This window comes from Pan troglodytes, chromosome 3 (genome assembly GCF_028858775.2).
Source record: "Pan troglodytes isolate AG18354 chromosome 3, NHGRI_mPanTro3-v2.0_pri, whole genome shotgun sequence".
Taxonomy (NCBI): Eukaryota; Metazoa; Chordata; class Mammalia; order Primates; family Hominidae; genus Pan; species Pan troglodytes.
In genome coordinates, this window is record NC_072401.2 from 114,641,817 (window position 1) to 114,669,513 (window position 27,697).

The window sequence follows — 27,697 nt, forward strand, 5'->3', positions numbered from 1 at the left end:
TAACATTCAAAAGTAAAAATATAAACACTTAAGTTTACTCTTCCTTCTTCCTCTAACTAAAGCATTTATAGAGTTCACTTTTATGTCTGAACCAATTTTCTTAACACAAAGGCCATTGGATTAAGAACATTCTTTTGAGAAGTTGCATTTACTCTCTCTGAAGATTAGGGGACCTGTCAGTAATTTTCATTTAGTAGCAATCTAAAGAGCGCTTGAAGGACACCATAAATGTAGGTTAACCTGCATGCTTGAGCCAGAGTGTACAAATTTATGGCTTATAAATTGGTAGCAGCTGAATAGAAATTGTCAAGTGGGATTTTGCAGTGTAAAGTGTTTTATATCACTTATGTGTTCTGACTGCAAGAAAGTAACTTCTGCAATTCTTTCTAAAAAATCCTGGTATATCCAGCATGCAGTTCTTGGTTGAACCCAAATTGTTGGTTTCGACAAGACAGCAATAATAATGTGAGCTAATGAAAGAGCTGAATTAATTAAACAATAGCGCAGTCCTTGGACAGAAGTATAAATCTGTAGGTACAAGCATTCAGATATCACAAAGAGAGTTCTCTGCAGCATCTTCATCACTGGTGACAGACCACACCCAATTCTGGTTCATTTTGTCCCTTTATACCTGTACATCTCAGTGTATTTTTAAGTACTCTGGTGTAGCTTAGGCCTGCTGGCAACACAGTAACGCCAGGAATCTTCACATTTAAAAAAAGTCATGTGTGTGCATCGATAATTTGATTTATTATTGTTATTTTGCATTTATCCCTCACAAGAAAAGCCACTAATATAAAACAAAGTCAGTAAGTGTCCTCTGTGCCTGTCAGTGGGGTAAGCATGCTCAAATCATCATATTTTTTCCTTAGCAATTCTATAAAGTACATTTATTTTTTTGATAAGGAAATTGAGACATACAATAACCCAAGATCGGACAAGTCACAATTTGCTAGACATGGATTTTAACTTATCCTACATGCCTAGGAAGAGACCTAAAAAATTGTAAAAATGTCCCTTATTTTCCTGGTATTCTTATTAAAGTTTTTCCCTTCAAGTTACTTTACTAGGTTTTATTTATTTTGTATTGCTATAAAAACGCAGATCTCAGAGTAGCCAGGTAAATGACCCTGTTTTTACAAAGGAATGACTGCTTCCTAAGAAAATAAGCAGATTCCTCAAATTCCACAAGGAGCCTGTGCTTTACGTAAGGTTAGCCAGTCAGCAAATATGTGTGTAGGGCACACCATAAGCCAGAGACTGTGACGGGGGGAGGTGTTCAGTGTCACTCTTTTAAGGCTAGTAGGGACTGCTGGTTGGGTCACCCTTTTAGACAAGTGGTTCTCAAACTTGAATAGTCTATTGATTTCTTTTAAAGTATATAAAAAATTATGACCTCCAGTGTTATTTTTATTATAGTGTTAAGTATTAAAAACATAAAGCCACATAAAACTTCTTAAATTCTTGTGCCACTATAAAAAAGAAACTTTGACAAATTAAGTAAAACTTACGTAAGTTTTATAATATTATTCAAATAAAGGGCACAAATTTAATACAATGAATGGAAATGTCTGAAACTAAATTTAACATATTGTGCTTAGTAATAAAAAAAGAAATAACCTCAGAGTTCTGTATTTAATTAGTTTCTGAATTTGACTCCAGTAAAAATAATATAAAGAATACCTTTTTTTGTAAGTATGTTGTACAAACTATTCTTAATAACTTTAAGGTGTTGTTTCCTACTTCAAGCTAATAAAACTTAAAGCTATCAGAGAATAGCTTTAAGAGAATATAATCTTTGAAAGCTCTCTTTATTTGCTTGGAGAGGAAATTACTATTGGGATAGAATTGTGTACGCAAACCAATAAAAGCTAAAATTGAAAACTGAAAAAATGTTTCACTGTGGATTTTCTATTACACTCACTGCTAATGGTCAGTGCACGTTGGACTATATGAAGATAGCATCTGAGCATATGTTAATATGCTACTGACTGCTGCTGCTCAGGCACTTTTGGCTCGTCATGTCCTGCCATGTATGATGAACAGATTCTCTGACCATTCTTGTCTCTGTACTACAGCAAAATGTTCTGTCTATTATGCATCTGTATATCATTTGGACTTCACTTGTTATGTACTGAGTTATAAACACAGAGACATATACCGAAGTTATATGTTTATACTCACGTATAGGGTAGCCATGTAGAGGACCCGGAATATGCTAATATTTTCTTTATTAGGTTATTATTGAAACGTAAGCACAGAATTAAAGAATTAAAAAACTTGTAGCAAGCTCATGGGCCCCTGTGGACATGCCCCTAGAGCCTTTGGGTCAGCACTCCTTGGGGATATAATGTGGCTCTATGAATGCACATTCCTCCCTGCCTTTCATGTCCACACTGCTGGGTGCTAAGAAAGTTGTTCTGTGTTTCTAATATTCAGATACAAGACAACATACAGAACTGTGTCAAGAAGAATTTAATGGGAAATTTTTCTTTCTTGGCCTGAGATGTCACTCCAGGGTTATAAAGGGGGCAAGTTTTAATGACATCCATCTGTTGCAGATTAAAATAGGTGGGGCTCAGCATTGGAATTCCTTGTCCAGAGTTTGACTGTGGGCATCAGCACAATTTGTTTTAGGATTTGAGAGTCCTAGGGACATAAAGCAGCAAAGCAGAGAGAGGATAGTCTTACATTTGTCTGAGACTTTCTCCCAAAGAAGTTGCTTTTGCCTCATTTTCTCTTTATTTTGCTTTTATGTGTGAAATCTCCTGGTTGAGCAAAGAAAACAGTCTATTTTAAAAGCATGCTTTTCCTCCTACTTATACTTGATTTTAAAACTCTTGCTTTTATCATAATCAGTTGGGAAACACAGCATGGTAAAAATTGCTGTATCTCTCTCCCTGAATGTTTGAATCCTCTTTCATCTCTGTATTGATTGAAGATAACCAGGCTAACCACTCTTTATCCAAAGCGCTTGTGTCAAGGGCCTTAATCACAGATTGACCTCATTGTAGGGTACGATGTGCTTGTGTCTATGTGGAAGGGAGAGAAGAATATGTATTTCTATGCAGGCATATAAATTTGGGCTTCAATAATGTCAATATTCATACATAACTTTTAAAACCTCATTTTATTTCTGTCTTTGGAATTTACATTCTTGGACCATTTTATGATAATATTTCCATTTAATGCATTTCCTCACTTTGGGGGAAACCAAATCCCTTAAAGGGGTTCTAGAAGAATTCAACTTACACAAAAGTCTCCTGTGACTCAACTGCTGAAGTGGTCCTTGGCAGAATGACTCAGATATTACATTTCCATGGGACCCAGACCCTTCAGAACACTGGGAGCATTGTTTGCTAAAATTCTAAGGATTTGCTATAACTTTGACATGCATTCACTTTTTAAAAGTTTGATGAAAAGAGAAAACCAGTTATGAAAACTTTTTGTTACTCTATAACGGCAAAAGCAATCCTCAATGTCATGTCCAATTCCCAGAGAAGATTCAAAGATGGTCTATTATATACTCCTCAGCAATACCTGAGGCCCCATCAGACCATCATTGCCACTCCAGGCTGCTGCATTGGTGTTTCTAGGTGTCTCTTCATTCCTTTGGTGTCAGGCTCCTCTTCTGGCTCCACCTGTTCACAGCATTCTTTTTTATAGGAACAATAGAGCAACCTGATCTTTTGCTGAGTTTAATCATGTTAAGCATGTAGAGGGAGACAGACAATTGGCTTCTTAATGCAAAGCATCCTTTATCACCTGTTTCCTCATTCTCACATGAATGTGTTTCTAAGTAGTTCATCTCAGATTGGCTCTTAATTTTTTAGGTGCGTATAGAGGGGTGATAGTTGTGAGGGTAGGGATGGCAGTCAAGAATTTTCTCTCCAGCTGAGGCACTTTATTTAGCAAGTGCCATGATTTACGGAGTAAATATGTAGACCAAAGGCATAACTGGGGTTAATGCAGGTGAAATAAACCTAGAGCTCACAGGCTAGGAATCTGTAGTAATATCCACTGTGATACTTTGAAGGTGTGGTATAGGATAGCAGATAAAACTTACAGCTCTGAACTGATAAACATAAATTAAATCTCAGGTCTTCCACTAAATAAATGTGTGTAAATACGTGACTCTGGAAACTTTCTAAATCTCTTTCCTCATCTATTAAATGGGCATAAGAATAGTTTTTTTCTCATAGTATTGTTGTATTTGTGATATAATACATGTGACTCCTTTAGCTCTGTTCCTTACCCACTAAACACTCAGTAAATGTTACCTATAAGCATCTGCTTTATGTACAAATTGGAAGTACTTTCTAGGAACAACCTCTAATATAATATATAGCACACAGATTTGTTTTGGAAAAACTTTATATACAGGAATAATATGTTCGTATTTTATATCTGTAACCTAATACTATTTAATTTTTGTTGTTTTATAGTAAAATTAATGTTTCTTGTGAGATATTAATATAACATAATACACAGTATTATAACTCACTTTTAAGTGCTGTGACAACAAACCTGAAGGTAGGAAATCCTCTTGGAATTTAGCATATGCTGCAAACAGCAAAATAAATTTCATAGAATAGGCATTTAAAAACGAGTCACAGTTCAGTAGCTGCAGCATTGCAGATATTCTTGGGGGCACTCTGCCATTGGTACAGGCTTCAGGAAGGATGAAGAGTGAAGAACAGTGTGAGATTAATCATATGATGATGGATTTCTAAAGAATCAGGGCATGAATTCTGGATGTATAGATTTCAGTCACACCTTTCAACTCTTAATAATCTATCTCATTTATAAACATATAAGCCACTTGGTATTTGGGTTAAAAGTGAGGTAACTTAGTTCTATGGTTTTCAGTCTTCCCATGTGTAAATCATTTTAACAGTATGCAAGTAATTCCATATTTGAAACTCCCAGAGAAAATACTTCCATTTCTATCTCTGTACATCACCATGGATCATAATAAATAGCTCTGACCGAGTGTGCCAAGAGGTTCTTGCCAAGTACTTTGTTTGAGGGAGGGAGGCAGTGTAGCCTAGTGAGGAGAATGTTTGATTAAGAGTCATCAAACCTTCATCTCAATTCCTAATAGGTAAATTGTGTCCCTTTTCATGCCTCCATTTTCTCTTTAGTCAGATATTATATGACAAAAAATTATAACAGTTATGCAGGTGTCTTGAAACCCAACAAAAGTTTATCATCATTATTATGTTAAGGTTTAAAAGTCAGAGTTTATAACCAAGCCAGGGGGCCGTGTGATTGTAACTGTGCATCTGGAGCAACTCTCTTCAGACTTTTCACGGGCAGAATTGAGCTGAGTCTCCCAGCATCTGATTTTGAGAGGAGTGTGGGAAGATGAGAAACTTAAAAAGCAGTTTCCATCCAGAGTGATCATCTTTACCAAAAGATTTTAGTCTGGTATTATGTCAGGTGGTTTAAATTTAATCATGTTTATCCAGAATCACTGGGATCACAAAATTTGCATCAGCCCAGTCCACACCTGCGAAGTAGTGCTATCCCCTTTCCTCAAAGCACCCTCGGAGCTTTTTGTTATTCCCTTCTAATGAGACCAGATGACTGCCAAGTGACCCATACTCAGTGTTCTCTCTCAGAAGCATCTGAAAACCAACAGGAAAGAAAGAGAAAGAAAAAAACCCAGTAGCTTTAATTTCTTTAGCTTTCTGATTCTTTTTTGACTTGAGGTTAGCTCAGTATAAAGTCACTAGAATCTTGAAGCTAAAATGAATGAGTAATAGCAGTACTTGAGGCTAGCATCAACACGTCTTCAAATGTGGCTGAAGATTTAGAATAAAGCAGTAACAATTATTTCCATTTTAATGGTTCTTTTATATTCTAAAATGTTGACTTTTAATGTACTTAGACAACTCTCTAGAAATATTGTGAAGTTGCTACCTTATATAGTGAATGATTATTCAATGTTTTAAACTCCGTATTATTGAAATTTTTCCAACTAAAGCTTTTCTGACTTCAGTGTAAACATTCTTGTCTTTCTGTATTGGATACATTTCTATTTCATCAATAGTTCATTAAAGGTCTTTTATTTTTCTCGCAGTCTGACAGCAATGCAAGTTTCCTCCGTGCTGCCAGAGCAGGCAACCTGGACAAAGTCGTGGAATATCTGAAGGGGGGCATAGACATCAATACCTGCAATCAGGTAAGAACATGGCAGCTAGCTCTGTGTTGTGCAACGAAGGAACACTCATTACATTCTCAGAGCCCAAGATTATTTTTGTCTTTATTAAAAATAACTAAAATATCAGTGACTCAGACTTCTGAAATCCCATTTTTTGCCCCCTTACCAACTTTTCAAGTATCAGATGTTTGTATCTAGAGCTAATGTTGCTGAAAAAGCAGATAGATCAAAAACAACAACTGAATGTCAATTTTGTTTGTGAAATGATTTGGGCCACCTTTAGCTGGAATTTTGACCAAGAATGATGTTTTACTTCTCATTTATCATCTAGTAATCCAGATCTTGGCTTCTTTCCTTCTTGACTATATGCACTTTACTCATGGGAAACTGATTATTACAATTTAGTATAGAGAAATAAGAGGATAAAATGTTCTCCTAATTAATTTTAAAATATGGCTCATAATGAGAATAATTTGAAATTATTATTGTAAATGATGTATCCATTCATCATGTCCATTTGATAAGGACTTTAGAGAATATTATACACTTTGGATATTATTTGGTACCAACGTTGACATTTTTGTGCTATTTTTGAGTAAGATTTTTACATCATGAATTAAAGTGTCTAGTGGACTGCAGTATTCACTTCAATGCTAAATGTTGTGTTGTGTGTTGTGTGTGTGTGTTTGACAGAGACCTAACTAGGAAGTGAATAATTCTGGCTTATTTTAAGTTAAAAGGAGGTACATGTCACTACTGGATTCTAAATTATATATAAATTCCTTTTTCTACATCCTGGTATATATTGAACCCAGTTATGTTTACTTTATAGACCACTGAAATTAATAAATCTTTCAAAAACAACTTTTCAAAAACTGAGCCTGGTATCTTATCCTCAAACTTACTGTACTCCCTAATTCCTACCTGCTGATTTCCTCACCAATGTGCCATTCCAACCCAACTGTTTCCCGTTCCTCATCTTTCCCCCTCTCCAGCCCAGCACTCCTCTCTTTGTTCACCTTCTGCATCCAGATTACATGAGCTCGGATCACCTTGTGGTACTTAACAGAGTTGTCATAACAGCCTTCTTACTAGATTCTGTCTTCAGTCTTGTCCACTTTGATCAATTCTCCACATAATGCCTTAAGCAATAAATAAAATAAAAATAAGATTACAACACTTCCTTCCTCCCCAAACTTCTATGGCTACCCTATATGGCTACCAATTCCCAGATCAGTGAGGTGGTTGTTTCAAAATCACCTGCAGGCTTTTGCAAAGGGTACAGGATTTCCCTCCTTCTTCTTCAGAGTCACTGGCATAAAGAGCATTGTCACTGATGTCAATATTTCTCATATTTTAGGGGAGTGTGTCTCTTACCATGAAAACATGTTGAGAGCTACTTGATGTTGGGAAAGGCATTCTGCTGTGGCCCTGAGCAGTCCTGCAGATACTTTTGGGAATAACAAGAATGAAAGACTTTGGGATTGCTTTTTATCTGGGCTATTTCTCAGGGTGGTGCTCGCAGTGAGCAACCTTGAGGGATTAGGCGATATCTCCCTCTAGCTACAAAGCAGGCCTGTATGAATCCCCCAAGGTCAGTGTTCTTCTTTAACACAACTCACATGTATGGGCATCCGTCATTGGTCCTTTGTGTCAACCCTGTTAGATATGGGGGAAGAAAGGGATAGGGAACTGGTATAAGCAACAGGCTGACACTTGGCTACTGCTTTTGCTCTGAATTACAACGTCCTTTGTTTCTCACCCAGAAGACTTGTGTCTTCTACTAGCATTATGAAACAGTAACGGTTTAGTTTTTAACTCTTTGGTAAGATAAAATCTCAAGAACTTTACATAGTTCTTAACACTGACCTGTGGAATAGACCCAAATTACTGTATTCCAATATGTAAAATCTTCGTATGTTGTGTCTACATTCCTCCATCTTATTTTTCATTATGAATCATTTTATCTGATTTTTTTTTTGTGTTCTTTTGGACAAATAATTTGAACTTTAGATACATTAGTTACCTTAAGAAAGAAAGAACATTCAAACTCCCATATGGATATATGGACTTATTCTATAAAATACTTATGAAGTTGAATATGAAATATTTATTTATTTTTATTTTATTTTATTTTTTATTATACTTTAAGTTCTAGGGTACATGTGCACAACGTGCAGGTTTGTTACATATGTATACATGCGCCATGTTGGTGTGCTGCACCCATTAACTCGTCATTTACATTAGGTATATCTCCTGACGCTATCCCTCGCTCCTCCCCCCACCCCACAACAGGCCCTGGGTGTGTGATGTTCCCTTTCCTGTGTCCAAGTGTTCTCATTGTTCAATTCCCACTTATGAGTGAGAACATGTGGTGTTTGGTTTTTTGTCCTTGAGATAGTTTGCTGAGACTGATGGTTTCCAGCTTCATCTGTGTCCCTACAAAGGACATGAACTCATCCTTTTTTATGGCTGCATAGTATTCCATGGTGTATATGTGCCACATTTTCTTAATCCAGTCTATCATTGATGGACATTTGGGTTGGTTCCAAGTCTTTGCTATTGTGAATAGTGCAGAATATGAAATATTTAATACTTTTCATGTAAACTTAGGTTTCCAGGCTGGAGTGCGGTGGCGCGATCTTGGCTCACTGCAGGCTTCGTCCCCCGGGGTTCACGCCATTCTCCTGCCTCAGCCTCCTGAGTAGCTGGGACTACAGGCGCCCGCCACCACGCCCGGCTAATTTTTTGTATTTTTAGTAGAGACGGGGTTTCACCATGTTAGCCAGGATGGTCTCAATCTCCTGACCTCGTGATCAGCCCGCCTCAGCCTCCCAAAGTGCTGGGATTACAGGCATGAGCCACCGCACCTGGCCAAACTTAGGTTTCTTTAAGTAAATTAAATGCACTCCCTAAATGTCAATTTGTTAACTTTCTAAATTTGCAATATGCTAGAGAATAGACAATGAAACTATTAGTTCATTTAGGTAAACTTACCATAAATAATGCCAAAAAAGAGAACCTAAGGAAAAGAAAGCTCATTTCAAACCAAGTCTACTTCACACTGAAGTATAACAAATACATTAATTGTATGAAAGGTCTTAGGGTTATTTTGAGAAAGAATAATCTCTCAACAGTAAATACTCAATTCTTATCATATTTATAGACCATCTTAGCTTCTTGAGTTAGCTTTTTCTTATAGTGGCCAGCCATCCACTAACATGTCACTATAAAAGGAAAGAACATTTATTTCTGTGAGAAGGCAACATGATCTCATGAAGCCCACACAAAATTTAGAGCCCACAGGTTCAAATTCAAGTTTCATCTCTACTTTGAAGAAGTCAGTTCACTTTAGAAAGTGACATTTTTCTAACTTGTAAAACAGGATAAAAACAATACATTCAATGCTTATACCCCTGGGTTGCAATGTAAGTTAAATTATGAAATGTAAAAGGAGTTTCTAAGGTACATGTGTTCTAATTACAATTACTGTATATAATTCACCAAGAATTATACAAATTAAAATTGACTTACACTCAAAATATGAGGTTGATTCTCTTCAATTCCCTGACTCGCCAGGTATAAAGTAAATGCAAGGCCAGGTGTGGTGGCTCACACCTCTAATCCTAGCACTTTGGGATTACAGTGGGAGGCTGAGGCAGGAGGATTGCTTGAGCCCAGGAGTTCCAGGCTGCAGTTAGCTATGATCGTGTCACTGCGCTTCAGCCTGAGTGGGTGACAGAGTAAGACCCTGTCTCTTAAAAAAATAAATAAATAAAACAGGCCGGGCGCAGTGGCTCACACCTGTAATACCAGCACTTTGGGAGGCCAGGAGGCGGGTGGATTGCCTGAGATCAGGAGTTCGAGACCAGTCTGGTTAACATGGTGAAACCCCGTCTGTACTAAAGATACAAAAAAATTAGCAGGGCGTGGCAGCAGGCACCTGTAATTCCAGCTACTTGGGAGGCTGAGGTGGGGGAATTGCTTGAACTAGGGAAGTGGAGGTTGCAGTGAGCCAAGATTGTGCCACTGCACTCTAGCCTGCGCAACAGAGTGAGACTCCGTCTCAAAAAAAAAAAAAAAAAAAAATTCCCCAAAGTAAATGCAGTCTCATGCTGGTTCTGTATTTTTATTAATACTATTCAAGGCAGTATATTAATTAAATAAAGATTAGGGAAATACAGTGACTAATGTTACCTGCTTAGCTACTATGTATTAGATTTTGTGCTGGGGCTTTACATGTGATGTCTTATCAGTCAACTGAGATGAAATATTGAGAGACAGGGATTAGTTCAAGTTTACAAATGTAGAAACTGGGCCCACAGTGGTTAAGTGACATTCCCAGGGCCACATGGATCTGTCTGTGTCCCATGTCCAAGCTTTTTTCTGCTGCAGGATATCTTTTTGAGTAGCTATTTGGAGCTGCCCTTCAAAGTAATACAGTGGTGATGTCCTTTATCTTAAAGCTCAAAACTTATTTTTAATCTACTACTGCTAATATAAAAATAACTTTATTCATAGGTGGTTACAGGATCTTTTAAGTCAAAGAGCACCACCACCAGGATTTCTACTAACACTCAAATACAATATAGAACAGGAAATGATTTCTAAATACCCAGGAAAGTAAAAGAGACAACTATTCAGCCAAACTATTGCTATTTCTAAGTATACAATATTCAAAGCTAATATGGCATATGAAAGAAGAAAAGAAAATGTATCCTCTAGTTTGCTGCTAAGCCTGAGTTTCTAGGGAGCATTACAATATGTAATGTAGAAACCAGGACTTTCTGTACTCTGTTGCATTTCTCAATGAAAGGCAATCTGGGCTGCACCAGCTTTCCAAAAATATCACATGTGTTGGCGTGCTAAGATTCCTTAAACTGAAATTTGAATCAATGTTTTTTCTTTATAAAATTGGTTTCACAACTACCATGAGAAGTTTAAAATGTAATTCCCAAATACTATTTTGCTTTTAATTATTTAAATGATATGGGGAAAATTCATAAATTTGGCACACGAAAATACTCTAAAAGAATGTCAAGTTTTCATTTTTCTTTTTTAAATGATTACAAAATGGTTAACTTTTATTTTCTTTAAAAGATTACACCAGTCATCTTTTTACCGTATTATCTCTTGTACATTTAGAAGAGAAAATAAATCTTAGCGTTCAATTTATTTCTGAAACTCATAAAGACTTACTTTCTTACCTATTCCCTATTTAGTAATTCTGCATAACTTAATACTGTTACAAACAAGATTAACATGTGGACATTAAAAATAAACTGTATAGTATTTTAATAAAAGTTTGTAGCCAGTTACAAGTCAATAAAAACCTCAGTAGTTTCAGAAAGTTTCATCATGTATACAATTTATTAGTTTCACTATAGTGACTTCAAAATGAAAGACTATCACTTAGCATTTATTTAATACAATCCTGGATATGATACCAGTGATTAACAGGTCTTAAAATGCCCTGAATTTTGGCCTTGGCCTTTTACCATTGGAGTTTAAAGGTGCAAAATTATCAGTTAAATCCTGTGTTTCCTTTTTTATAAACAGAAGGCAAGGTCGAAGCACCATTTTCAAAACAATATTAATGTTCCTCAAATAGCAGACCTTTAGCAACAAGAAGATACACTCAACAATGACTTTAGCATATGCTCACACAGTATGACTCAGACCATGAAGCATATTTGGAAGTCACATTAACAATGTGGATGCTGGAAACCAAATTCTAGTTTTCCCCACTTACCAGCTGAGTGACCCTCGGCAGTCAGCTTCTGCAGGCCTGAGTTTTCTCAACTGGAGTGAGCATAACAACACTGAAGTTTTAGGGTTGTTTTGATGATTAAGTGAAATGTTTGCAAAATGCTTGGCAGAGCAAGTACTCAATAAATACTAGTGAAAATGATGCTTATTATAATAATGTAATTTTTTAATATTGATTCTCAACCTAAGCTTTAGCAAAAGTAGCACTGATTCGCACAAGCAGGACAGAACATAAAAGGTATTGCCATAGCCTGTATCACCAAATAGAAAAAAATTATGACTAGTAGCAATTTGGTAAAGTTACTATTTATCTGGGTTGCATTAAACTGAAATATTTATCTGGAACTAAAATCTTTTTCACAAATGCCATTTGGGTTCATCTGGTTTAGACTTCTCTTTAAAAATACTAAAAACAATTCTATTAGCCTGGGACCTTATAAAAACAACAAAAATGAATAGGGGAGAATTAAATTCATGGAATTAATGGAACATGGAATGAGCTATATACAGTTTTCTAACCAGTTAAATTAGGCACAAATATATATGCAAAAATATAACTATATAGCTAAATGCTTATTATTGACCCCTCATTTAGAAGAAGCAAAAGGTGATGTTTCCATCTGGTTCTGGTTATGTGGTTTTGGATTCTGTGCCATCCTGTAATCTCTTTCGATGCATCAGTGCTGGTCCTTGCTCTATACTGGGTAGTGCTGATTCAGGTTAGAATTGAGTAACACCTGTCTAATATTTTGAGTACTTAGAAATTTTAGTTTACTTGTTGATATTTGCTCAATGTAAAGTAAATCCAGTAGAGAGTTTTCATCAACTACTTGCCCCCAGCTCTAAAAAATTCATTCTGTTTACAATTAGACAGGTTTATGAAGATTTTGAAATGTGACTCTTCTTTCATTTTAAAAATGCTGGGAGTAGCTTCATGCAAATTATTTCTATGACTGTCTTATTAAGTACTCTCCGCAGTGGTTTAGATCGGAACAGAACACTTTATAATCTGGAAATTCTCTTGAACACTCTCTTTCTATGGCTAAGCGACATGGATTTTAATACCTGACTCCAAGCAGCCACTCCACTCTTCCTAGCTCATCTCAGATAGTAGAATCGCAGCATTTTTTTCTGCCAGTCTGAACTCAGGCACGCTATTTGTTCATCTACTTACTCAAACATGTATTGTGTGTTTACTCAGTGGCAGGCTCTGTCCTAGGTGCTGGGGATGGAGCAGTGCAGAGAGACAAAAACTCTGCTCTCATAAAGCTCACAATCTACAACCTGAGAGAAGAAAAGGCAGTAAGTGATATGGAGGAAAATACAGCAGGGGAGAAGGAGAGAGGGGTGGAATGGGAGCGGTGTGTCACTTTAGAGGGGATGGACAGAAGAAAACCTAAAGAAATTGAGCAAGGAGGCCGTGTATGCTGTGGAGGGAGCACACTTTAGAAGAAGGCTTGACAGGTGAGAGAACCGCACAGAAGGAGCATGCTGGCATGTTCAAGGGCCAGCAAGGAAGCAAGCCTGCCTGGAGTAGAACGAGGGAGGGGAAGCGTAGGAGGAGGTTGGGGAGAGCAGAAAGCAGCATCGGGTCATGTAAGGCCTTGTGGGCTATTTTAAGAACTTTGGCTTTAATTCCGAATGAGCAGAGAAGTGATTAGAGGGTTTTTAGTGGGAGAGTGACATACGCTGACAAGTCTTAATAGTAAGGCTCAGGCTGAAAGGGAACAAGGGCAGAAGCAGGGAACACTTTTGTGATACTTTAGGTGAGAAGTGTGAGGTGTTTTACAGTAGAACAACAGGTAGGAGAATTGGTGAGAAGTGGCTGGTTTCTAGATACATTTCAAAAATACAGCTGATTTTGTTGATGGAGTTAATGTAGGATGAAGGCAAAAGAGGAATTAAGCATGAGGGTTGAGGTCACAATGGAAAGAATGAGAGCTGAAGTTTTATTAACTGAGACGGGGAAGACTGTGTGAGGAGCAGGTTTGAGGGAATACTCAGCAGGTCAGTTTTGAACATGTTAAGTTTGATTTGTTTGTGTGATATCCAAGATATTCAGTAGGCAGTTGGATATATGAATTTTCTACGGTCCAGAAAAAAGATTTTGGCCTGAAGTATACATTTTGGCATACCCAGTGTATAGATAGTATTCAAAACCGTGGTACTGCATGAGGTCACCAAAAGAGAGAGAGTTTATGAAAAATAGAATAGGTTCAGGGGCTTGACCCTGGAGTACTACAATATTTAGAGGTCAGGAAGAGGAGAAGCCATCAAGGAGAATGGGAAAGAGTGTCCAGGGATGTAGGAGGAAAACCTGAAGTGGTGATTTCTTAGAAGCCGAGTGAAAACATTATTTTCAGATAGATGAAATGATAAACTCTGTAAAATGCTGTTGATCCAATAAGCTGAGGAACTGAACAACAGCCTTAGTAATGTGATGGAAACTGGTGACTTGATCATAGCAATTTTGGTGGAGTGGAGGCGTGAAAGCTGGACTGGAGCTCATTCCATGGATGACGGGCAGACCAAGGACTGCTTCAAGGGCTATAAAAGAAAGAAGAGAATGAGAAAAGTAGCTGGAAGAGGAAGTGGAATCAAGAAGGCTTTCTTTGTAATAGGAAAGAAATAATAGCTTTGTTTTGTTGATGGAAAAATATCAACAGGGAAGGAAAAATAAATAATTTGAGAGAGAGAGAGAGATGGGAGAATTACTGGATGGTGTCCTTGAGTTGATGAGAAGTGGGGATGGAGCTTGGTGCACAAGTGGAGGGACTGGCTTTTGCTAGAATCGTGGATAGTTCAGGAAAAGGAAAGATGTATGGGCAGAGGAGCAGGAAGTGGTGTGGGTGCCGTGCTGGGAGCTGGTTGTGGGGTGGAAGTTCTAATTGCTTCTGTTTTTTTCAGCGAAATATGATTCTAGGTTATCAGCTGAGAGTAAAGATAGGAGAGGAGGGGATGGAGGTGGAGGAGGGAGAAGGTGTGAAATAATAATCCAGGAGAGTGGGAGAGATAGCAATTGAGGGTAAGACAGTATGATTGGCAGGCAGCATGAAGGGTCTGCTTGAGCATCATGATCAGGAATTTAAAGTGAGTGGAGGTGGCATGTGTGTGTGTTCTTCTGCAGCTACATTCAGACATGGGATCACATGGAGAGTTATATATAGCCAGGAATGTGGTTTAGCTAAACACATATGGCAGAACTAGAGAAACACAAGGGAACTGAGGATGCATATAAGGTAATGAATAAAATAACGATAAAGACTATGCATAGGATTCATGCCAAGTGAGGAGATAAGTGGGCACCGTGAAAAGATGGATATGCTCTAACTATTAAGGATTGAAGGATTTCTGGAGTTGGATGAGTAGATTAGCAAGAGAGTAAGTGGTGTTCAGAGGGTTGGATGCTTAAAATTGAAATACTAGAGGAAGTTTATAATTATTGGAAAGGAAAATGTCTAGAATGTGACCATGGAAGTGAGCGGATAAGGTAGAGAAAAGAAGGAATCATTGAGGAATTCAAGAACCTGAACACCTGGAGTTTTGGAAGAGTCACCTGTGTATATGTAGGAGAAAGTGGCAGTGAGCTAGAAGCTAAAATCTTCAAGGGACAAGGAATGGCATCAAGAGGATACAGGCTGATGACATCAGGAGGTTTAAAAAAAGGAGGAAGAAAAATAGTTTAAAAGAGTGGTGAGAAGCAAGAAGCAAAATATAGCTCCCCCAAGTTCAGTGATTAATAGGAATACGAGATCCAAAGACACTGCTTCCCTGAAGTCTACTCAAGTGAAGTATGCATCACTTGAGTAGACTTCAGGAAAGCAGTGTCTTTGGATTCTAGTTAGAGCAAGAAGCTTAAAAGGGATATTTAGAGAACAGATTTAGCCCAGAGTATTTGCTAATGACTACACCCATGCATTCTAAAGGATCAGTGTGGGAGTTTTGGGGAAAGGGAAGTGATAGGAGACAGAATCAGAAAAGGAGGTATACAGAAGTGGAGAGGGACAAGATTTGCAGGGATGATGGTGGAGTTGGTGACTATCATAAACAGGGATAGAGGACATGATAAGTTTAGCCCTGACAGTCCCAAGCAGATAGCAATTGTGACGTTGTGGAGACTGTCTGGAGAAAGAAGTTGGGGGAATCTCTCCAGGAGTCTGTAGAGTTCAGGAGTCCCATCTTGATTTTTGCTGTTGGAGACAAAGAGAGGAAAGATCTTAATGCAAATATGTACTCGCTGCAATTCTTCCAGTATGCACTACAAACACAGGTGGTGTGTGAGATGAGGTGAAGCTGCCATTCCTGCCTAGTCATTTTTCTCCTGGTTATTTTCTTTGTGCCTTTAAGAATCATCCAGCCCTTTTGCAGTAGCTGAGATTTTGCCAACTGATGTTCTCATATTCTGTTTTTTTGCTGATCATTAATTCTTTTATTATTATTATTATACTTTAAGTTCTGTGATACATGTGCAGAACGTGCAGGTTTGTTATATAGGTATATACTTGCCATGGTGGTTTGCTGCACCCATCAACCCATCATCTACATTAGGTATTTCTCCTAATGCTATCCCTCCCCTAGCCTCCCACTCCCCAACAGGCCCCGGTGTATGATGTTTCCCTCCGTGTGCCCATATATTCTCATTGTTCAGCTCCCACTTATGAGTGAGATGCAGTGTTTGGTTGTCTGTTCCTGTGTTAATTTGCTGAGAATGATGGTTTCCAGCTTCATCCATGTCCCTGCAAAGGACATGAACTCATCCTTTTTTATGGCTGCATAGTATTCCATGGTGTATATGTGCCATATTTTCTTAATCCAGTCTATCATTGATGGGCATTTGGGTTGGTTCCAAGTCTTTGCTATTGTGAATAGTGCTGCAATAAACATACATGTGCATGTGTCTTTATAGTAGAATGATTTATAATCCTTTGGGTGTATACCCAGTAATGGGATTGCTGGGTCAAATGGTTTGGTTCTAGATCCGGTTCTAGATCCTTGAGGAATTGCCACTCTGTCTTCCACAATGGTTGAGCTAATTTACACTCCCACCAATACTGTAAAAGTGCTCCTATTTCTCCAAATCCTCTCCAGCATCTGTTGTTTCCTGACTTTTTAGTGATAGCCATTCTAACTGGTGTGAGATGGTATCTCATTGTGGTTTTGATTTGCATTTCTTTAATGACCAGTGATAATAAGCTTTTTTTCATATGTTTGTTGGCCACATAAATGTCTTCTTTTGAGAAGTGTCTGTTCATATCCTTTGCCCACTTTTTGATGGCATTGTTTTTTTCTTGTAAATTTGTTTAAGTTTCTTGTAGATTCTGGATATTAGCCTTTTGTCAGGTGAACAGATTGCAAATTATTTCCCCATTCTGTAGGTTGCCTATTTACTCTGATGAAAGTTTCTTTCACTGTGCAGAAGCTCTTTAGTTTAATTAGATCCTATTTGTCAATTTTGGCTGTTGTTGGCATTGCTTTTAGTGTTTTAGTCATGAAGTCTTTGTCCATGCCTATGTCCTGAATGGTATTGCCTAGGTTTTCTTCTAGGGTTCTTATGGTTTTAGGTCTTATATTTAAATTTTTAATCCATCTTGAGTTGATTTTTGATAAGGTGTAAGGAAGGGGTTCAGTTTCAGTTTTCTGCATATGGCTAGCCAGTTTTCCCAACACCATGTGTTAAATAGGGAAGGCACAGCTTGAGCAGACTTAAATGTTCCTGCCTGCCAGCTCTGAAGAGAGCAGTGGATCTCCCAGCACAGCCCTCGAGCTCTGCTAAGGGACAGACTGCCTCCTCAAGTGGGTCCCTGACTCCCATGCCTCTTGACTGGGAGACACCTTACAGCAGGAGCTGACAGACACCTCATACAGGAGAGCTCTGGCTGGCATCTGGCAGGTGCCCCTCTGGGATCAACCTTCCAGAGGAAGGAACAGGCAGGAATCTTTGCTGTTCTGCAGCCTCTGCTGGTGATACCCAGGCAAACAATCTGGAGTGGACCTCCAGCAAATTCCAGCAGACCTGCAGCAGAGGGGCCTGACTGTTAGAAGGAAAACTAACAAACAGAAGGGAATAGCATCAACATCAACAAAAAGGTCGTCCACACAAAAACCCCATTTGAAGGTCAGCAACATCAAAGACCAAAGATAGGTAAATCCATGAAGATGAAGAAAATCCAGGGCAAAAAGGCTGAAAAAAGATTTTAAACAGTCTTTTCTTCCCTCTGTAGAGGTTTCCCAGTACTTTCCCACCCATCCCTCCCTGCCCTCCTGGATATCTTCCCGTCTCTCTCTCTCTCTCTCACTCACTCTCTCTCTCTGTATTGATGATTGCAAAGAAGTAAACAAATCCTACGATCTCTAGTCTTTTCAAGGCCTCTTCTCTTATGGAATACATAGAAGAAAAGAAAAAGGAAACCTTATTTTAAAATGGCAACTTCTTCAAATTGGGGATTCTCTTCTTATAAAAAAGGGAATTTGTGTAGAAGAGAATTCGTCAGAATTAAGCAGTGGTTGTCAGATTGATGTGGGCATGATCAGAGCAACTGTCTGTGAATGAAGCTGCATATGTGCAAGTGTAGAGCCTCATGTGGCAGTTGTTTTTAGTCCCCATACTCTGTTCATTTTTTACCTTTTTACTCAGAAATGAAAGGTCTTCCGGGTAGGATAAAAGAGACCAAGATGCAGATGAGCAAGAGCCCATAAAGGCACACCGTGGGGCATAAGGACACTTCCCCATTCCACACCCCACCCCACCCCCTAAACTGTCATTACTTAAAAAAAAAAAGAAAGCTCTTTATGCAGGCTGGAGTGGGCAGAGGGGAAAGTTTGAAATAAATCCCTGCACCTTAGTGGGTATGCAGTCATTGCTGCAGTCAGTGAAGGCTGTTACTGCCCTTGGGAAAAAGAGAATTTGCAGTGTGATATTTCCTTTGAGGAATAAAGGAAGACAGCAACAGTGCCTATGGGAGTTAGAGGAGGGAAGCAGGCAGAGAAAACCATTTATCAGAAAGTTGAGAATATAGTTTCTCATCCAAAGTAACCATCAGAAGTTTTTCAAGAGATTTGTTGTTCAAGTTCCCTTGGAATTATAAGTCTGGATGCCAAACTAATGGTCACTTTGGCCCTTTTTAGCAACTCTACTTTTAGTGAAATTTTTGCATCTTAAAAAAGGCACTAGTTTCTTATTAACCAATTGTGTCCCCAGCTAGCAATTTTGCAATATGCAGACAGGAAAGCAAGTCCGGCAAACTGGGAACTTGGAACTTTAGCAACACAGGAAATTTGAGGGGTTTACAAAGAAAAGCTCACAGAGTATACAAATATAAACAGGGTTAAAATTAAACTTACCAGGGAGAGACACTATCGCTGGCTTACATGAACCTATTTCAAAGAATGATTTATAAACTAGAATTTAAGCTTCAGTGTCATATAACGACAGGAGCACAGTGTTGGAAAGAACAAGACCCAGAATTGACACATAATAGATATCCAATTAATATTTGATAAATGAATGATTGAGTGGACATTGGGCCAGCCACTTAAATCATTCTGAATCTCAAATTATCCATTAATGAAGTGGGAAGTAATAATACCTGTTATATCAAATAATAGTTTATTGCATGCCTATTACATCCTTATCACTGTGCTACAGTGTATGTGTTACATAGTGTGTGTGCATATATACATATGTACATATGTATAATCTTCACAACCTTCTCTACTTTAAAAGGAGATGATTGGGGCCTCAAATGATACATATGAAAATCAATTGTGTTGTGCACACTCATTTAAGAAACCAAATTATGGCTCTGATGGTTATATTTAGATAGAATTTGGTTAGCAAAGTTAGGCTAGCCACAAATGATTATTTCACCCACACAAGAGTAGCTGGATGGACAAATTCTGGACAAGTACTAACAAGTATATTCCTTTTGATTTTGGCTCTAAAGTTTCTAATTAATTGTTATAATTTCTTTTAGATAATTTATAGTCCTATGGGACACAGGAAAGCTTCTAATACTTAGGAAGGTTCTAGTCATGCCTCCTTAAGCATCCACTCTGCTTTCTAGATGGAAAGACCCACATAGTATCAGGTTCTATTTACAAACCAACTCTTAAGACAGCATTTCTTCTACTTATAGGGGGAAACTTCTTTTGGTCCCCTAAGAAAATACATCTGTGTGCCTCAGTTTGAGAAAAACTGCATCAAAATTTGAATGTTCTCTTTAAGTGATTCCTTGAAATCAACACAATCAGAAGCATGACCAAGAACAAAAAATTACTAAATGTTAATTAAATATGATTATCCAGATGACCCAGAATATGCTTCTATTAATGTGTTTCAGATTGGCACTAAAATAAACATGTAAAATTTAAAAATTGTCATTGAACTCTGAGATCCTTAATAACAAAGGCTATTTAAATTAAGTCCTTCCTTCAGAATCTAGTTTCCCCTTGTATGTGTTAATGGTAACCAATTTGGGCCTCAGAGAGTGAATGTCTCCTGATTTTGTTTCCAAAGGTGGATATATTTATACCTGATTTGTTCATGCACTGACTTGCATTTGCTGACAAAATGTAGAGTACCTGGGTGAATTAAGCAAACTCCTATTTACCTTCATACTGTACACATTATTAATTAAGCCCATTTATTGTACAAACATTATTGAAGTGCACCTTTTTTTGTGCCAGGTACTATATTAGGTGTAGAGGTTACCAATATTAATAAAATTTGACCATTTCTCATGAAAAAGAAGCCTTGTTGGGAAGATAAACAGGAAACACGCAAATACAATAAATTGGTTAAAAGAACCAAATTTTATGATTGCTCAGAGGAGAAAGTGACTAAGCCAGCTTGTGTGTCTCAGACATACCTGAAATTGATACCAAACACCATTTATAGGAATTATTTTATAATGATGGAAAACAGAGTACCAGGGTGTTATTTAGAAGACTCTTCAAAGCTTTTATTGTCTAATGCTCCCTCCTCTCTCTTCCCACAGTGTCCAGCATGCCAAATTTGGCTTATTTTTAATTAAAATTATTAAAAATGTGGAGAAGATCGGAAGTCATTGTAATGCTCTAATAATATTACCAAACTTTTATATTGATACCTTGAAATATAGACTTGGTTTCCAGCACAATGTTTAGCAAACAATAAATAGTCAACAAATGTTTTAGTATGTGAATACTTGAATTTAGTTACTATTTATTGAATTTAAGCTATCCCTAGTCTACTAATTTGAAAACTCTGTATCATGTTTTATCCGAGTTTAGTATTTTGTTCAAAAATGTTTCTTTACTTGTGCCTCATTAGAAGCAGGAGGATAGGGCACACACTGGAATCTGCTGTGGAATTTCTTTAGTTCTAGCCTCCCTTTTTGCTTCCTTTCCTTCGAGGTCCTGCTACCTCTTTCTTCTCAATTCCGATGTCACCGTTGGTGCCTGGAGGCATCTCCACTTCTGGCTGTCTCACTAGAGAATTCTCTTGTTTCATGGTACATACTCCTTCCCCTGCTTGCCAACCTTGATAAATTCTATGTCAGTAGGAGAAAGTTCAGGTTTTTAATGCCCTCTTTTAAGATGGGTTCATTGAAATGTTAAACGAGTCAGTGATAAACATGCAGAACTAAGACCTAGTCTTTTGGATTGTATCTTTAAAAACTTCTAGAAATTATACTCTTATTACTTGTCATCTGATCTTAGAAACACAGAATTTTGTTAATACTTGTCATCTGATCTTAGAAACACAGAATTTTGTTACTGTAAAAAAAAAAAACTTAAGGGAGAAACCATTCTAAACCCTTTGCTCCATTTTTACTTAGCATTTACTTTTATTTATTTATTTATCTATTTATTTACTCATTTTGAGGCAAAGGGTTTGCTCTGTCACCCAGGCTGGAGTGCAGCCTCAGCTTCCCAAGTAGCTGAGATTACAGGTGCACACCACTGAGTCCGGCTAATTTTTTAGTTTTCATTTTTTGTAGAGACAGGGCTCTCTATGTTGCCAAGGCTGGTCTTGAACTCCTGGGCTCAAGCAATCCTCCCGCCTCGGCCTCCCAAAGTGCTCGGATTATAAGCGTGAGCCACTGCACCTGCCTAGAATTCACTTTTAAATGCTGAGCTTCGCATGCATTTGACACCATAACATTCTACAATTCATTTTAATGTTTTTTTTTTCTAATTTTGATGTATTTGGACATTAAATATCTACAAACCTAAAAGAAATAATTTTTAGAGACTGAGATATTTTCTATTAAAAAACAGAGCTAATGAGAAGTTGATGTCTAAAGAAAATAAAATAGGATTATGATGCAGAGGCCATTGGTTTTTGTGTTACGGAGGCCAGGGAGGCAAAAAGGGGAGGAGGTTTAAAAGTGCAGTTTCTGAGCCAGAATCACCAGGTAGTTGATAACTCAGAATGTTCAGTTCAGGATTATATGAATTAATGCAATTAAGCACTTAGAACACAACCTGACACAGAAGAATAAACTCTGATACATTTTAGCTATTATTTAAATGATTTGCCACTCACTTTTAAATTTAATTTTTACATTCCTTTAAACCATGACTATTATAATAAGTAGTTCAAATAATTTTTCTTCTTTGAGCCTTATAGAAATGTTTTCTTCTTATACATGTTAAGCCAACTACTAAAGAAATAATTTACCTATGTAATCTTATAAAAATTAATCTAACCAAAGAAATGAGAGACCACATGAAAATGGCATTTACATAGGAGAGTTGAGGCTGGGTATGGTGGTTCGCGCCTGTAATCCCAGCACTTTGGGAGGCCAAGGTGGGAGGATCACCTGAGGTCAGGAGTTTGAGACCATCCTGGCCAACAGGGTGAAACCCCGTCTCTACTAAAAATACCAAAAAAATTAGCCAGGTGTGGTGGTATGTGCCTGTAATACCAACTACTCGGGAGATGGAGGCAGGAGAATCGCTTGAACCTGGGAGGCGGAGGTTGCACAGTGAGTCGAGATTGCACCACTGCACTCCAACCTGGACAACAAGAGCAAAATTCCATCTCAAAAAATTAAATAAATAAATAAATAAATAAATAGAGTTGAAGTGTTCAGTAGTAAAATTGCAACTCTTTAAATTATTGACAAGGGTGACTACTAATAAACCAAGCTCCTTTTACCCATCTACTTCCTAGGTTTTATTGTAATTCAAAATACTTAAAAAAAAACATCACTTTTGCATACATTAATACTTTTGCTAGCCTATGTAAACGTATGTTGAACTCAAAAATGCTCAATTCATCTCATCACATTTAGCCAAATCTTAGTGATGAAACATTGGCAGGGCTGTGGATGGGGAGAGCAGGAATATATACATGTATTACCGTTTGCATATAACTGGGAAGTAATAATACCTTACATTTGTTTTTTACTTCATAAATTACAAACAGAATTAACCTACATTGTTTGATACTCTTAAATAACTATCTGAGGTAGGCAAAGTAGGACATTTCCCTTTTTTACTATTGAAGAAACCTTAAATCCTATTGTTAGGACTGGAGAGACAGCACGGGAGCTCAGATTTCCTTTTGCCCTGTGCCCGTGTTCTTCACTCTGCCACCGTCCCTCTCAGAACCCCAAATGTGGACACGATTTAGCCAATATTCTCAAAATGAAGAATTCTGCTTCATCCCATTGTCAGTCCTTTTATTTGCATCACAACACCCATCTAAAATGAAAATTAAGTTCAGAAAACTCAAATAAGTCTACCAACAAAACCATTTCTTTTCTTTTTAAAAAAATTTTACTTTAAGTCCTGGGATACATGTGCTGAATGTGCAGGTTTGTTACGTAGGTATACGTGTGCTATGGTGGTTTGCCGCATCTATCAACCTGCCATCCAGGTCCAACAAAACCATTTCTAAATGTCCATTATCCTCCCTTAAGTGATCTTTGTGAGTGCCAATGTTTTATTTATTTGATCTAAAAGGACATCTAACTTCCCCAAGATGACCTCCTGTCTCAGGTCTTGACTAAACTTCTTTTTTGCAATCCAGAGCATGCCTGCATGTGCACACACACACAGACGTGTGTATAAAAAGTTTCACCAAAACTCCTCAAAATCAACAGAGTCCACCCACAGTGCACTCTGTTTTTCTTTATGCTACTTCATGATTTGAACCATGCTGATTAGCAGTCCATTAGATTGAATTTATGACCCGTTTATGCATCATGACCTACAGTCTGAAATACTGGTTTAGCATTTAATTATTTTAAATAAAAAAGCATGGGTCTGGAAATCAGATAGATCTGCGTTTGGATTTTTTGCTCTTCCTCTTATAAGTGGTAGTGATCTTTGAGGCAAATCACTTGACTTCTGAGAATTTTAGTGTCATCATCTGTAAAATATAATAAAATATGCTGTAATATAATATATGTACAATGTAAAATATAATAGTGATTCCTATGTCATTAACATTTCTTATTCTTTCATTCATCAAATATTTATTTCTCAGCACTCATAACCTCTTCATTTTTCTTGATTTTAGTAAGATTCCGAAGACCAATTTTTACAGTTTTTTCTTCTCCCAGGCAAATGCACTACCATATTCAGTGTCATTCTCTATATTTTAGGGATTGCATTATTTAAAAAAAAAAACAAAAAAACCCTTGATGGGGCTAGACAGGGAGAAAAGATCAGCGGCCAAAAAGGGAGCTACCATCTGGGGCGCTAGACGGGACTCCACTATGGATGAAGTGGAGATCCTGGTGTGGACTATATAGAGTGACATCTTCAAAGTATTCTTATTCTAGCCCTTTTTCACTATGAAATAATCAATAACCTGAACAGCCAAATTCCAAATCTCATTGTAAATATTTTTAAATTAATGAAGGCTTAGTAAATACCACATTAAATTATCATTTGGGAATTTAAAAGAAACCCTTGAAGATCTGAGAATAACTAATAAAACAAATATACTCTTGGATCACCTATAGTTTGATTTACTTTGTTAAATCAGAAACCTGTGGAGACCAGCCAAGGACACAGTCAGTTCAGTTAAATGTGTCTGACAAAGATGGCGCATTGTGTGCTTTGCTTTTCCTGATCTTCATAAAAAACTAAATCCTTAATCCCACCGCAGTGAATAAGTACCCTTGGTTTAGAGAAGCCGCTGTGGAAGAGAAGGGAAAATTGCAGATAAAAGATATATGGGTGTAAGGACTGAGAAGGGATAGAGAACATGTAAATGTGTCATTTTCATTTTTAATTTGATTTTTTCTTCATTGTATAGATTATTTCTCTTGCCAATGTCATTTATATTAATGGCACAGTGAAACTGCAGTAATATTTCACATCTATTTGTATCTACATTTATGGCACGTATTTCATCTTGAGAAGAGTTCTTGGCTTGGGGGAATCTTGACACTGAAGTCCATTCAGAGTGGTGGTGAGGACTGAGAGGACAAGTTGCACTTTCCTTCACAATTACTGCCTTTGGATGTGCCCATTTTCTCTCTATCTCTTTCTTCTAACCTCTTTCAAAAACTTTCAAGAACTCATATATTTTAATTGCCTTCTCCAAAATATTTACATTTTCATACAATTAAAGATGTTATATAAGTTAGTTGTACTTTTCTGATATGCAAAAGACAGACTGTGAAACTCTTCATTCAACATGTGACGTATGCAAAGCAGGGCAGACAGATCTGAAAATTAAATCATTGACAATATATGCTACTGTGTAGTTGATTTTCAGTTGTTTAATAATAAGTATTTGGGGGCCAAATATTTATCGGGACAAAAATTACATAATGTGTCCTTTACTTCTCCCTTAGAACCTAGCACTGAGAGCTGACCACTTAGTGGGTACCTAGCAAATGCTTATGGATTAACAAATAAATTTGTATTAATTATGAATTTATAATAAGGTGAAAAACAGTTTGATGGATGATGATGAAAACATTTACCCTTCATGTAAGTTTAGCCATATCTTCTTGAATCTGTTCCTCAACTTTTCCAAATGGACTCCTCTGTGGTTTTTCTATATATGTCAGAAACACTCAAATGGTTCCATGAAAATTTTTATTGGCTATCTGTTCTACCTGGGGTCATCCACTAGCTTTATATGATCACAGAAAGGCAGTCAATGGGGAAACTATTTCATAAAATCAGCAAGAGAAATAGTGAATAGAGCTTATTATAAATCTGATTATGAACAAAATGTTAAAATATTGCTTTATAAAATTTGATAGAAGTGCTGAACAAAAAAGATAACTTTGTTTTTTAGGATTGATTAATGTGCACATGGTTGTTTCAGTGTAGCATTACCATCTTTTTAAAAAATCTACCTGATATTTTTAGCCATTTTAATGGTATTATATAGAAATAGCATTATTCTGAAGTTGTGGTATCAAAGATGATATCATGTCTGGAACTCACAGATCTGCAAAGCCCAATATCTTGCTCACAATAAGAGCTCAATAAATATTTGCTGATTGTTTCAAAAAACTAAGTTCATATTATTTTATCAAAATTAACTTACATAAAGTCAGTATCAACTGACTTATCAATAGTATCCTGCTTTAGTTGTTTCCCATTTGGTATGCAGTGTATATAAAATTGAGAGATATTTAAATCATTGCTAGAAATATAACCTGACACAGTGAAACTATAACCTGACGCAGTGAAACTGATAGATATGTAGAACATTGCTGGAAGTGAATCTATACCTTGATGCAGCTTCCCCAAATTATAATGTTAAAATTATTCCCTCATAAATTCACATTTCAGTAGAAGACTGTTAGATAGCACATCTCTGAACTATAAATCTGATCATATTACATATCATTGTCATGTCTTTTGCCTCTAAATTTGGAGACCCTATCAAGAATATCAAGATTGTCTTTGTTCTCTGATTCTAGCATCATAATAAGATCATTTTATTGACTGATTTCAATTCGGTGGTCAGGAATTAACAATGAAATATTATTATTATTACTATTAAATGTCACAGTGTAAGAAGGACAGTTTCTATAACCTTCATATTTAGTACATCTTTTTCTTTTTTACATTCTGAGTATGACTCACAGTCATTCTTAGATAAGTACTCTTCTATAACAGTCTACATAATGTAAATAATTTCTATATTCCATTTCAATATCCAAAAACATTTATGATTAGCTTCTGAGATTATTTATGAAATAACATTTTGTAGCATTACTTGGGTCTATATGATATTTGTAAAACAGTGTATTTCAATTTGCATGTGAAAAATGTTAAATTATTCAGTATCAATATTAGAATACCGTCTGTATAAGACAAGTGGGCTATGGAAGCTAATAATTGGCACCATGTACCAGCTGCTAAACTGTCACTTTATTTCCATTGCTCTGTTTAAGCCTTACTACTGTGTCAGTTGAAGACTTTAATCCTTGTTTTGAAGATGAAGAAACTAATATTTATTCTATTTTTCAGGTTGAATTAATATTTTCCTCTTAAAAATTTGTTCTTGATTTTTAAAATCATATTAATTTTCTTCTAAGTTTTTTTCCAAATTGTTGGTCAGTATTTTGAGTCACTGAGTAGCTAGTTAGAGTGAGTTAGTTATAATATTAATCAAGGTATAACTGTTGTCTATAAATCCCAGGAGGTGGGGAGTACATCTTCATAAGTGTGAAAAGCGCTTAGCAGAGTGCTGCTTTGAGATACAAAAGGACTGAAAAAATATAAAGCTGTACATGTTCCAGAAAGTGTACAGAATTTTATTTTGTGCCAGTACAATAAATGATATAAAATTGT

General features: G+C 36.9%; 1 protein-coding gene across 50 annotated transcripts in view; it reads left to right on the forward strand.

Annotated features, from left to right (window-relative positions):
• ANK2 (ankyrin 2) overlaps nt 1–27,697 on the forward strand; it is a 684,795-nt gene that overhangs the window by 470,123 nt on the left and 186,975 nt on the right. For all 50 annotated transcript variants that reach the window (XM_054683338.1, XM_063809764.1, XM_054683323.2 and 47 more), the window contains one exon: nt 6,086–6,187. In XM_054683338.1, the coding sequence (XP_054539313.1) occupies nt 6,086–6,187 (102 nt within the window). The remainder of the gene's footprint in view (nt 1–6,085; nt 6,188–27,697) is intronic.